This window comes from Plectrocnemia conspersa, unplaced genomic scaffold (assembly GCF_051122295.1).
Source record: "Plectrocnemia conspersa isolate PC_06_02 unplaced genomic scaffold, ASM5112229v1 ptg000001l, whole genome shotgun sequence".
Classification (NCBI taxonomy): domain Eukaryota; kingdom Metazoa; phylum Arthropoda; class Insecta; order Trichoptera; family Polycentropodidae; genus Plectrocnemia; species Plectrocnemia conspersa.
The window spans coordinates 4768375-4782136 of NW_028277165.1; the positions used below are offsets into that span (position 1 = coordinate 4768375).

Genomic DNA, 13762 nt, shown 5'->3' on the forward strand with positions numbered 1-13762 from the left:
AGGATTATATCTAAATTATTAAGCCTTCCATAATTATGAGTCATGCGCAGATCTTGATATTTTTCTACAAGCAATATATTCTTAGGTAAACCAGATATAGAAGAGAATCTATTTAAGAAGTTTCTATCATCTTTTATGGATATGATTTAGTTTCTTAGCTTTCGCGAACTGGTGTCATAAATCAGCTATCTCTCTTATGTGACACACAATGATCTTATATTATTATATTTTAATAAATAAAATGAAGTATGTTTTAGTAATTATTTAAAAAAATAGAAACATATTATATTAAAAAACTTTAATAATTAGGAAATAGTTAATCTCAACAAAACAAATTGTGTAAAATACACAATCATACACATCTACCGCAATACTTATAATAGCACACTAAATAATTTATAAATATAAAAAAAACGTTATTCATAAAGAGCAAACAACCAAAAGGGCCAACGACGTAACATTTCAAATACGTTAAATTTTACCACCCTGTAGAAGAATAACATCTTTACAAAACATGTCTAAGACCATCTTATTTACACAGATACCCTTTAAAAACTATATTTAAATATTATTACCGATATGCTTAAATATATAACATGCACTCATAAATAGTATAAAAAAATTGTGAATGATTCAGTTTCTACACGAGCGTAGTCTCGACAGCGCCGAGTCGTGGAGCCAAGACTCCACGCTAAACAATCATTTGTTACTAAACGGCTCGCCGTCCACTTGCTTATTGTACTGCATGGCATCTTGATACGCCTTCTTCACGGCTTTTCTGTCCGTCGGCTTACGAGATTCGATCAACTTGGCTTGATCTATGGCTTTCTTGATACCCAACGGCTCTAATTTGTTAGGCGGCAGCCACTGCCAAGTTCTCTTGGCATCGAAGAATAACACCAAATATAATATCGGTTCATTCGGGTGGTTCTTTTTTAGAGCGAGAACGTCTTGAGGCGGAACGGGTAATGGAACGCCGTTGTGCATGAATCCTTTGGGTATTTTAGGATCGATTATCAAAGCCGGATACCACGGATACCCTCTGTCAAAATCGACAAAAATAAACACAAAACCATTATAGATACATCATAAATTAGATTTAATAGAAATTACCTGCACTTTGCCCATACGAGTTGTAATGGTGCTAAATTGTTAGTATCCATGTGTTCTATATCCATATCTTTGTGCGATTTTGATGATGATTTCTGCTGTAGTTTACTTTTTTTCTTGTTCTTGATGTGCGACAATTGACTGTTTGATTCGGATTGATCGGAAGACCAGTGAGATGGAGCGATGAGCTTTTTATCGCTGCTCGATAGTTTACCGGACATTCTAGTAACGTTGTTTTCGGTGTCGCTCATCGTTTGATTCGTGGTCGAGTCCATGGTTTCGTTGAAGAAGCTAGATCTATCGGAACCAGAAGTCAAACTGCACGAATCCGAACAAGACGAGAGCCCGTCGTCAAAGTGAGTGCAAGAACTGCAACTTGACGAATAACTACCACTAGAATGTGCACTATCGCTATCGACGCCTGAACCGACTTCGTCTCTAGGACCACGGTATTGTAGGAAAGACGCAGGTACTGGTGTCTGTGAAGACATATTTTGTAGTTTATCTCCATCGTTTCTACAACAAACACATTAATTATAGAACTAATTAATATATTACATAAATATATAAAACACTAACTTTGATTTGCCATCAGCTGGATTGAGCTTATGCTTTCTCGGACGGCCTCGTCCTTTTTTCTTTACGATCGGTTCTGCAGGCGTCTCGTTAGAAACTGACGCAGCTAATGCTGAAATCGATATTTAAAACCGAGTTACATTTTATCGATTGTATATAATTAAATAAAGACATGTATAAAAAAATAATAAAACATAAAAATACTAACAATCGAGAGTGGGTTCAGTACCATTCGTAAGAATATGTGTATGAGATGAGCTCGGGATTGTAGATGGCGATGGAGATTGCGATAAGGCCGATAATTCGGGTCGTTTTGGAGTACGGATGTTACCGAAAGCTGATTGACCTTTACGCGTGAAAAGAACAGCAGTGCGCCTGTTGACACCTGTGAACATTTTTTGTTACAATAATTACACATCATCCAAATCAAGAAGTGCGCTTAAATACCTTAAGATTGAGTAATCCTAATAAATATAATTGATTAACAATTACAAAGATATAAGTGCTACAATGAGCCGTGGGTTGCCGACAATGGTTTTTAGTTTTAATGAGTTTCAACTTGATCATAATGCGACAGTAGCAGTTAAAAAAACATGTAATGCAATGACCAGGGATGCAATTAAATTTAGCAAGTAGTAAATATGGTTCTAAAAATTTTGACAATAAATATCTACATAAATGCGGATAGTCCTTAGTTGTTAGTGAGGATATTAGGGCTGTCATCAAAGCAGGTCCGAGATTAACGATACAGAAGCTAGCACAAAAGTTAAATGTATCGTCTACATCAGTACAGACATTTAAAAATTAGAAAAGGTATTAATTTGCAGAATGAGTATCTCATAAATTGTCCGAGGAAAAACTCACGCAGCAAATCTCAATATGCCAATAATTTATGATTCTAGAACAGAAACATTTATTTTTGAGTCGAAATATTACTGAAGATGAGAAGTGAATCATTTACATTAACACGTGATGTATAATAGCATGATATAAGTTTTTAAGCCCTGCAAAAGTTCATGCCAACCCTGGTTCTATGGGAGAAACTGTGATTGGGCAACAATGTAAGTTATCGGTAAAAGAAGGCAACTCTTAAAAAACTACTACAACTGGTCGCTCGTTTAACTTTAAAAACAAATAAAAAAAAAATGTTTAGTAACAACAATTTTATCGAGATTCTCTACAAAATGACTACAGTGAAAACTTATAGAGGATCTTGATAGATAAATCCTTACCAGTCGGACTCGGTTCTCCAGGTGTGGAATGAGTTGGAGTAAGCTTATTTGGAGTTCTATTGAGATCAGTATTAGATATTGGTGTTTTAGTAGGTGTTTGAGACAGCATCTCTTCATCTTCGTCGCCTTGGTCAGAATTACTATGCTCGCTGACCACTGTTGGTAAAAAATACATTAAAATTATCATTTATTAAACGAAATCAATACAAAACGTTCAATCACCTGGCTTTGGTTTAGGTTTTCTACCGACAAGTCCCCGTCTTTCTATCTTCTTACGCGGAGGTCGCCCCCTTTTATTTTTTTTCACAACGACCGGTTCGGGACTCTTTTTTTGGATCTTAGATAAAGGCGGTAGGTCATCATCATCCTCTTCCACCTTTTCATCCTGATCAATGATCATTTATATAGTTATATAAAAATAAAGTAATTATTCAATAAAGATTAGCTATACCTGTGAATGATCGCTCTTATCGAATATCTTGTAATGTTTACTGGGACTCGAAAGCGGAGTTTTATCTCTAAGTTTCTTTAAGCCTTTCGGTCTATCTTGGCCAGAGCTCGTATTACTCGGATCTATGAATCCAGCTTCGACCATATCCTTCCGAGCTTGAGCCAATAAGCTTCTGCCCTGCTCCATCATTTTAACTCCAGCTCTAATAAACAAAACGATAGATTAACATCAATTTATCAATCATATATATAACGATAAGACATACTTATAAAACACCGTATCCTTGCTATTATACGCTAAACAATTATCGATCATAAGATTAAAATCACTCTCCAACATATCGAGATTTATATAGATTCCTTGATCGAGTTTTCTCATCATAGTACTCAGATCCATCGGATGTGTTACAACTGAACTATAATCAGGCACCTGAAACGGCATTAAAAACATATATGTTAGAACCCCTTATATATTTTAATTTAAAAACTAAATTACCTCAGTCGGGTCAACCGGCTCTGAAAATATATCTGAAGTATCCTTCGTAATTAGGAGATTCAACACTTTTCTGAGAATCGCTTCCATTGGTTTTAACTGATGAAACAACCACCGTTCTTTCACTCTCGTGTACTCTGCTTTAACTCTTTCTCTTTTCCTCACTAGTTCACATAGTAATCTATGTAAAAAAATATTTTTATTATTATTTATTAAATTTAAATTTGATACAAAAATAATGTGGTAATGCAAACCTTGCTCGTTCCAGATCTTGACGAATCCTTTGCCAGTATTTCAATTGATTGTACAACTCCCTAGTATTTACAGCTCCTTCTTGAACACTCCTACTAGCACCTAAAATATTATTAATTAATAATATGAAGATTTGAACATGTATTAGATAGATCTTTAATGTTTATACCAGCTGCATGATGATTGAGACTTTGCAGACGCCGCAATAATGGCACTCCGTTCCTATATTGCCGCTTTAAAGTCCAATAAGCGATCAATCTCTGAACGAAATGAGCTCTACCAGCAATCTGCACTAAAGAAGCTATTTCTTGAACTCTCTCCGGAGGAATGGTAGGTATCAATACAACTGGTACAGAGCTTCTTTTTTTGGCGAGCAGTCTACGAGCCTAAACGTAAATAATTCATATAAAAAAATACTAGAAAAATATAGAATGAAACACTAGCGATCTAAGTGGACTATAAAAAGGTAGAGTAAGCGAACATAACGTTGGTTAAGTGTTAAGAAATATATCAATTACTTGTTTCATCTTTTCTCTGCACTCAGTCCTAGCCTGCACTTTGTTCATGAACGATTGTCTCTTATGGGACGTGCTCACGACAGCGTTTTTCTCAGATCCAGATTTTTCGTCTTCCTTAATTTCCTGCTTGGCTCCTGGAGGGGTGTGGGCATCGCAATAAGCTATTTTGGCAACGTGGATCGCTTGAGAGGGATCCAGAGAGCCTCCTCTTCCGGAACCGTTGACGGCGTCCATACGCATGTGAAGACTGCATCAAAGACAACAATATTTAAACGCTGCATTTAATTATCTAATTCACAGTATTAAACTATTTACCCAGCCTGTTGAGCGCAGGTGACGTGAAATGCTGCATAGCAGTTGGCACGGTGACATTGAATGCAAGCGCCAACTCCCCTTTGCTTGCAAATGTAACAAATGAGCTTCCAGCGAGCCGTCGGGATAGTTTCGATTGAATCTAAGCGATACAATTAATTTAAATAATATATTTTATTGTATATATATACGTTTAAGATACATACCTATAGGTTCTAAGAATACTGTGTTGGCAAATCTGACTTCAGGGATCCATAATGCACATACTACGTGAGCCCAATTCCCTCGATCGGTCTGCTTAAATGCGCCTATAAAAGACAAACCAATTATAAAGCAAATTAAAAAGTAAAGTGGGATACAATATATATTTCCATGAACAGTTTATTAGCAATATTAAGTCAGTCTGCAAGGTGTCGAGATGAAGTGCAGATTTTTTTGCATACTGTATTTAAATAACTCGATATTTTGATAGCATTTCTAGTATGAGTCGTGATAAATTAAGCATTCCGAATTGTTCTCTGTAGATGATAGCAATTACCAATTACTTTGCCAGGGGTTCGAGTAGCTCAATTGAATATTCGATTATTTGACCGATTTTGAACTATACGAATATTCGTTTATACTATCTCAAATGAAATTTAAAAAAATCTTAGAATAAAACAATTTGTATACTTGAGAAACACAGGTAGTCGTTTTCTCTCTCAATGTACCCGAGTGACTAGTGCCACTCTAAAATCAATGGTCATTTATGCGAGACAATGAGACGCTCCTCAATAAAAAAAAATGTTATTTTAAAAAATTTGTGGATAAAATGTTTGTGGTGGTGTGTATTATGACCGAATTCGCAGAATTTGTGCGTTTAAAGAAACAAAATAACACTCATCTCAAAAACAGTTGTGCGTTGTAAATTTTTGTGGTTAAGTTATTTGTATTTGTTGTTTCAAGATGCAAAGATTATATTTCAATCAGTTCAATAATTCGATCGCAGTTAATTTATTTATAGTTACTTAATTTGTATGCAAATCTGCACAAAACAAACGTCAATATGGATCCGATCTTTATGTATGTATATCAAATTCGTTCCAAACTAGTTATTGTATACATAATTAATTCGATAAAGTTATGTATTTAAAATGTTCTATCAATCGCAGCTGATCATAATTCTGGTGATTTAATTTACATGCAATTCCACACAAAACAAACGATGAAATGACTCATATTTATATGTTCCAAAAATTTTGTACAACAAATAGTAAGTTATTGAATATAAATTCGAATAAAATTATGTTTTTCAGAAATTTAAGTATTTATTTAAGTGTACATATCTTTTAAAATATTTCCCTGTTAAATCGCACTCTTTCTAAGTTGTCTGGACTTTTCAAAATAAATTAGATTCAGATGATCATGATTTAGCTCTTAAATCTGATCAGCCAAATGTCATGATTTTCCTTGATAAGCTTTATATATTTTTATACTTATTTATTTTTATTTTTTATTTTTTAGATTAAATTAAGACCATCGTGGCCTAACAGGTTACCCCAATGCGCAACGATGGTCGAAAACAAATTCTAAATTTATAAAACAAAAAAAAAACGTATATTTACATAAATAGAACAATACTTAAAAATAATAAACATAACAAAAAATTATAAAATATCTAAATTAAATGATACAAGCTGGATCAGCTCCTCGTAGTTAACATTAAACAGGTCAATATGTAATGCCAGCGTATTAAGGAGCCGGATGGTCACAGCTATAGGCGAGTCGGCAAGTGCGGACGTCCTAGCCCTAACGGCCATCAAAAGAGGTCGCGATTGTGATTCTCGAAAATGTTCCGGAACCCAAAACTGGAATTTCTCGAGAATAGCTGGATTGTCGACAGCACCTTTTAGTAATTTGAAAAAATGCTTAGCGACATACAACTTTCTGCGAGAGCTCAGCGAATCGTATCCCAACGCTCTTAAAAGAAAGGCGCTGGGATATATGTACGGATAATAACCAAATGTCCTTATGTAAAGGTATCTTAAATACCTTTTTTGAATTTTTTCCACTAAAAGGGAATATTTGGCTATTCGGGGATTCCAAATTATAGATCCCGATTCAAGAATGCTACGAACTAAGGTGTCATAGAGAATGCGAATAACTGACGGATCGTCAAAGTGAAAGGCATACCTCATAACAAAGCTGAGCATCTTGGAAGATTTATCACAGACGTCGTGTATGTGTAGAGAGAACCTCTATTTGCTCTCGAAAGTGATTCCGAGATCTTTAGTGGAAGTTTCTCTAGTCAAAATGTTACCACCGAGATGGTAGAAATGGGATCAAGAAAATGGCACTTTCCGACACTAAAGGACAGACGGTTAACGGAAGCCCATCTCCATAGAGAGTCTAAATCACTTTGTAGAGAGAAGGAGTCCACAACAGATCTAATGCATTTATATCATTTTAAATCATCTGCGTACAGAAGAAAACTTGAATTTGTAATTGCTGTATTTATGTCATTAATAAATAACACAAAAAGCAGAGGGCCCAGATTGGATCCTTGAGGAACTCCCGAAGGGGTAAAATATTCTTTCGACAAACGGCCACCATAGGTTACAAACTGTCTACGATTGCTTAAATAATTTGAGAATAACCGAGTTAAATTATCCGAGCAATCGAGGTTCGACAATTTTTTTAATAATTACCTATGACAAACTTTGTCAAAGGCTTTCTCAAAATCTGTATACACGACGTCTACTTGAATTCCCGCATCGAGAGAAGTTGTCACCGTTTTGGTGAACGACAGAAGGATAGTAACAGTGGAACGGGCAGGACGAAGCCCGTGCTGTTGCCGAAAGTGATTATAGAGATATTTATGAATAATTATTTCAAATAATTTAGCAGGAACTGACAACACTGCGACTGGTCTGTAATTCTTTATATATAATTTGTCACCCTTTTTATGAATAGGGGTGACTTTTGTGCATTTCCATAGATCAGGAAATGATGTCTTGAGAATCAGATCATAAATACATTTTAAAGGAGCAGGGAGACTGACTTCGCAACCCTTCAAAATAAAATCGGGAATTAAATCAGGTCCAGAAGAACGCCTGTCTTTAATTTATTAAATCCGTATTTAAGATCTGAGTGCTCAGTTTCTTTGATGATCAGTACTGAAGACCAAGAACATGAAGAAGGAAGCAACTGAGCAGAAGGCGAAAAAGATTCCTCGAAAACAGAACGAAAATATTGCGCAAAACCATCAGCAATATTTTGTGAACCGTCCAATGTTTTATCGTCGAGTTTCATCACTTTCGATGTCGACTGAGTAGCACGTTTAGTGTTAATGAATTTCCAGAACGCTTTGAGATCATTAATTACTTGTTTTTGGCAACTTTTGTAATGATTGCGATGACAGGAAATTATCAAACACTTAACGCATGCTCTTAATGAACGAAATTCCTCGAGAGCAGATATAAACATTAGATAAAATTAAATAATGTTTCTAATGAATCTGCAACTGAATTATATAAAATAGGAGCTCAAAATAATTTTATATTTTGAAAATAAAAACTTTCTAAAGCCTTTTAGGATAGAAAGAGCTGACTCATTCCATTACGTCGAAGGAAGAGTGACAATTCTTCATATATTATATAAATTTAGATTACTCACCTCCAGTATTCGGACATAATACACAATCAACTAAACGAGACGGCGATTGTAAGCATCGTCTGCATAGCCATTGTCCTTCCGGTATATAAGGTACCTAATAATAAAATTAAAATAATTAAATGGCTCATAATCAAATATAAAAATTCATTTAAAGTACATACTCCATAGCAGTCTTGATGAACCGCAAGGTTGCACATATCACAAAAGAGTATAACGTTAGTATTCTGACATTCTCCGTCCATGCAAATACAACAAACAGCATCTTCGTCAACGACAGTTCCACTTGCTTGTCCTGATTGAGTAGCCTATATATAAAAAAAGTCATAATTATAACGATATTGCTGACACAAAATATATTAGAGTAATTATAGAGAAAGCCGTCATTTTTATAATATATAATATCTACTAAAAAACCTAATAATATTTGTATTAGCCTTCTACATAATTACACTAATTTTACTAATGAAGATGCTGACTTGAAAATATGATTCCTTTTCCAGTCGGTCCATTAGAAGTTCGAGAGTGTCTATAGAAACATTGGGTAAGTTTTGTTTTTGTCGTCTTTCATTTATGATACCTAACCAAGCGGTGTCTTCTTCGTCAACGTCATACTCGACCTAAAAAATGTTAATAAAAGTTACATAATTAATTCACAAATAATATTTAACATTAACTCACTTCTCCGTCTAATTCTTCTGCAGATTTCTCAATGAATCTGATGTATGCATTCGGTCTTGTTGGTGCATCAGATATATTATAATCATCTAAAATTTTAAAGCTAGCTTCTGGTAACTTTATCTGAAAAAATAATAGAAATAGTAAATTATATAGTAAACACAGCTTTGAAATTAAATAATAATATATTATAATTTAAAATGTTATAATCTAAGCTAAAAATATTCATTATTAAACCTGATATGCCATCGTATGTCAAAATAAGGATTATTAAATCGTAACCAATGTTTCCTATAAGACAAGAGGGTTACATATAAACAAACTATAATTTGTTATAGATATTATCTTTAATGATATCAAATATTTTTAATGATACTGATATTAGATGATGATATTATTTATTCATAAAAAATATTTATAGAAGACAGTTGTTATTATTATTATTCATATTATTAGATGTATATAAAGAATATAATGGTTTAAGATATAATAAAATAGTGTAAATATACACAAAAACTAAAAATTGGTTAATATTAGCATAAAAAAAATTTTAGATTTTACATTCATATAAACGTTTTATGTTAAAAACTAAATGTGTTTTTATTTCACATAAGTTAATTAAGCACGTATTGACATAATTATAGAGAAATTAATAACAACTGTGTATTAAGCATATTTTTAACAAATAAATTTGTTTTTACAAATTTACGTTTGCACAACGATCTTTTGCAAATTTGTTTGATGTAAAAATTAGCTATTAAGCTAAGTAAATTAATAAAATAATACATAATTATGTCGTGTAATGTTTATATACAACCAGTTTTATGTTTTTCATTAACTAAAAACTTGAAATCTGAAACTTTCCCATTTTGTTTGAAGTATTATTTCCAATTAGATACTCATATATAACACAGTAGGTTTTTCCGAGCTCCATATTTAAATTGTTTTACATGACATGAAGTTCTAAAATATTCCTATCTGCTATGTCTTCTTCTGGAAACGATTTTTGTATTTTAAAAAAATATCGAAATAGTAAAATTTTGGATAGTTGTGCTGACCCAAGATCGCATCTTGGAGGGTACATTGATCATAACTCCGTTAAAACAAATCATAAAGAAAAAAGTAGACAAACATATTTTATTTAACCAAATAAAATTATATTAGGTAATTTAGATATTTAAAAATTGAAATAACTTATTTTGATCATATATAGAGATACATTTACTTAAGATTTTTTATTATTGTTGTGGATTTTGTGTTTAAAATAGGTTGGGAGTCGCTCCAATATAATTTTTATTTTAAAAACAGAAAGTAAAAATATTTGCGCAATAGACATACGTGCGGTTCAGGGATCGGATCGACGAAAACCATAGGCTTTTCAAGCTCCGAGTTTTTTTTGGTCCAGTCGTCCAACGACATCACAGGCAATACTTGGTCAATCGTAACCTAAAACATACAAATCAATAATATAATTTGAAATTTAATAGATTTCTAGATACAAAATACGCATACTCTGCTGATCTTCCCGTCGATTTCGAATTGCACAACTTTTTGGGCTTCAGCAAAGGTCAGAGCCTCTCTCGGTGGCGTCTTGAGAGCTATGTCTGCTGTGGAGTTGGGCGGGCGCGATCTGCCCTTCTTGCGCGAAGACGAGGGCGTCGGCGCAGGGGGCGCAGGCGCATCGGGGCCGAGCGCCCCGTGGTCAACCCTCACCAGATGGTACTGCAGACCGCACAGCGACTTGTAAACGCGATCGCACCGTTCCAGCGGACATTGGTAAGGCGGCGGTCGGTCCTGGCGCAGCTTCTTGCAGAACTCCAGCACGTCGAAGTCTACCCCCATCGCGCTGTGCCTCGATTTAGCGACACTTCGCGCTCTATTTACACATAACGGACCGCGGTCGTACACAACTCCGTCGCTTTCGAACGGATCTGACAGTTCGAATCGCGGCCATGACCGCCGTGTGGACCAAAGCTGTCACTTAGCTTTTTCGGTTGGATTTTTTCATTTTTGGGTTACTCAAAAATACTATTGATATTTTTTTCACTTTTATTATATTACAATTAACAATTTTAACATAAATTTGCATTTAAGGTTAAAACTTTTATCTAGGCCAGGGGTCGGCAAAGTGCGGCTCCGGAGCCGCATGCGGCTCTTTGGCTCCTTGAGTGCGGCTCTGGCACAAATATCCACGGGCTCGGGCGCTAATTCTGGTCAAGTGTCCTTTCCATACAACGTTGAATGTGTGCGTGAGCGTTGACGTAGTACCTGTTTCGTCCGGTAGGGGCGCAGCGCAGCGTAGTAGTATGACAGCTGTCAATCTGTGTATTTGACGGCTACAGAAAAGCCGGCCAAAAGTATGACCGGCGTCAGAAAAGGGTTTGTTGCCATTTTGAAAGAAAAAATGAATCACGAGATATTGGTTTATCATTGCATTATTCACCAAGGAGCACTTTGTGCGCAGACATTTCCGAAAGAAATTAGTAAAGTTATGGGATTAGTGATCACGATCATCAACTCCATTGTAGCTAAAGCTCTTAATCATCGTCAATTCAAAGAATTTTTAGTTAAAATGGAGAGTGAGTACGCTGATCTTCTGCTTCATAACAAGGTTCGATGGTTATCAAGAGGGAACGTTTTAAAACGTTTCGCGTCCCTATTGCCAGAAATTAAAGCATTTCTCCTTGAGAAGAGTGTTCACTATCCAGACAATCAGTGGATCCAAAACTTTCATTTCATGGTAGACATGGTAGAAAGGAAACACAATTTTTTCGATGTTAGAAGAAGTCATTTCATTCGAAAACAAATTATCCCTTTTTGCTCAAGATTTTGAAAGAGAAACATTGTTTCACTTTCCGATCCTGCTGAAGCATCGCCAAGAAAATAATTCCTCTTTTGACAAACACTATTTCAAAACAATAATTTTAAATATGAGGGAAGCATTTCTCAGCAGGTTTCAGGATTTTAAGAACAGCAAAGCGACCTTAGCATTCATCAAAAATCCTCTTAATGCTATAATAACTAAGTTGAAATTTTCTCCTTTTGGCATTGACATTGTAAATTTGAAATACAATTGCAGGATTTAAAAAACAAAGAAATATGGAGCTCCAAATTTCAACTTCTTTGTATTGATTTGGAAATATTGAAGAAGAACGAATGTGATCTTAGTTCACAACACAAGTGGTCTGCTTTAAAAGACCTGGAGAATGAAGACATGATCATTTTCAACGTCTGGAATAGTATTCCTGACTCTTACGATCAGCTGAAAAAACTTGCGTTTGCTGTTCTTTCCCTTTTTGATTCTACATATTCATGCGAACAATCCTTTTCAAGCATGAACTTTATCAAGAGTAAACTGAGAAGTTGTCTTATTGATGAGAACCTGGAATCATGCCTAAAATTAAAAACAACAATATATAAACCTGACTTACTGAAACTTTCCGAGGAGATGCAACGACATAGTTCGCATTAAGTGTTTGTCAGTCATTGTCATGATTTAAATTTATGGATACCTTACTTTCATATTATTGTTTATCAACGAATAAATCTTTATTAACTGTGAAATCAAGTTTTATTTAGTGTACCCGTAATTTAATGAAGGACTAAAATTATAATAAAGGTTTACTAAATTAAAAAACAGATTTGGCTCTTAGAACTATTTTGAATCGTTGTAATGTACATATTTGGCTCTTCGGCCAATAAGTTTGCCGACCACTGATCTAGGCTTACCATATTTATGTAACTCTAAACTGGGACAGCTAAAAAAAAGTCATTTCATGGTTTATATGGTATTTTGAACTAGACTAATGAAAGATGTGAAGCTAAAATTAGTTTTAGAACTTTCATAAGGTCAAGTGGGATTTGCTTATTTCGTCTAGGTTAGGTTTGTATTTGAACCCCAAATATATGTTTCGCAACTATCATAGGTATTTTAGAGCAGCATATAATTTCACTAGCGTAAGCGCTAGTGAAATTGTATTGTTAAATTCAAAGGGGGAGGGGGATTGACGTTTCTCTCTCCTCATCCACTCGTGCAGCGCGACTTCTGGAATTCATAGCGATTCACGTCGGAGACGCCTGCGGTCCACGAACGCATCTACTGACAACCAATTCATGCTTATCTTAATCGATTAAAGACCCTAGACTATATAACCAGGGCAGTACTTTTAAATGTTTCGTATGCTTAATAACGGCTTCCTCTTAGGACTATGGTAACTACTTTTTCAAATAATAAGAAAAAAATACTTATTTCTTAACCCTCCTTGTCTCATTGCAGGACATTTTCTACTTACAAGACTTTTATTAAAGGATCATGTCCTTTATATTCATAGACTATTTTAACATATTGTTCAAACAGAATGAAATTTTGTACATTTTGGTGGGCATATGATGAACTTCTCGTACAGCAGACTTTTATTGTGACATTACTTACAAGAGCGGGTACATGGTAATACAATTAGTTGTTGTATGTGTATTATCAAATAAAACGG

The 13762-nt window shown here is 34.7% G+C and overlaps 1 protein-coding gene across 1 annotated transcript; it reads right to left on the reverse strand.

Moving 5' to 3' along the window:
- Positions 1-283: 283 nt before the first annotated feature.
- On the reverse strand, positions 284-11205 carry Br140 (bromodomain-containing protein 140). The gene is made up of 20 exons (XM_088205103.1): positions 10785-11205; positions 10611-10718; positions 9276-9395; positions 9074-9214; positions 8759-8902; positions 8598-8691; positions 5150-5251; positions 4947-5085; positions 4632-4878; positions 4283-4499; positions 4116-4215; positions 3865-4042; positions 3635-3798; positions 3370-3571; positions 3141-3303; positions 2919-3074; positions 1895-2071; positions 1690-1798; positions 1114-1626; positions 284-1042 (listed from the first exon to the last, which is right to left on the reverse strand). The coding sequence occupies exons 1-20, from the start codon at positions 11112-11114 to the stop codon at positions 700-702; spliced, it is 3747 nt and encodes a 1248-aa protein (XP_088061229.1). The 5' UTR covers positions 11115-11205; the 3' UTR covers positions 284-699.
- Between the last annotated feature and the right edge of the window lie 2557 nt (positions 11206-13762).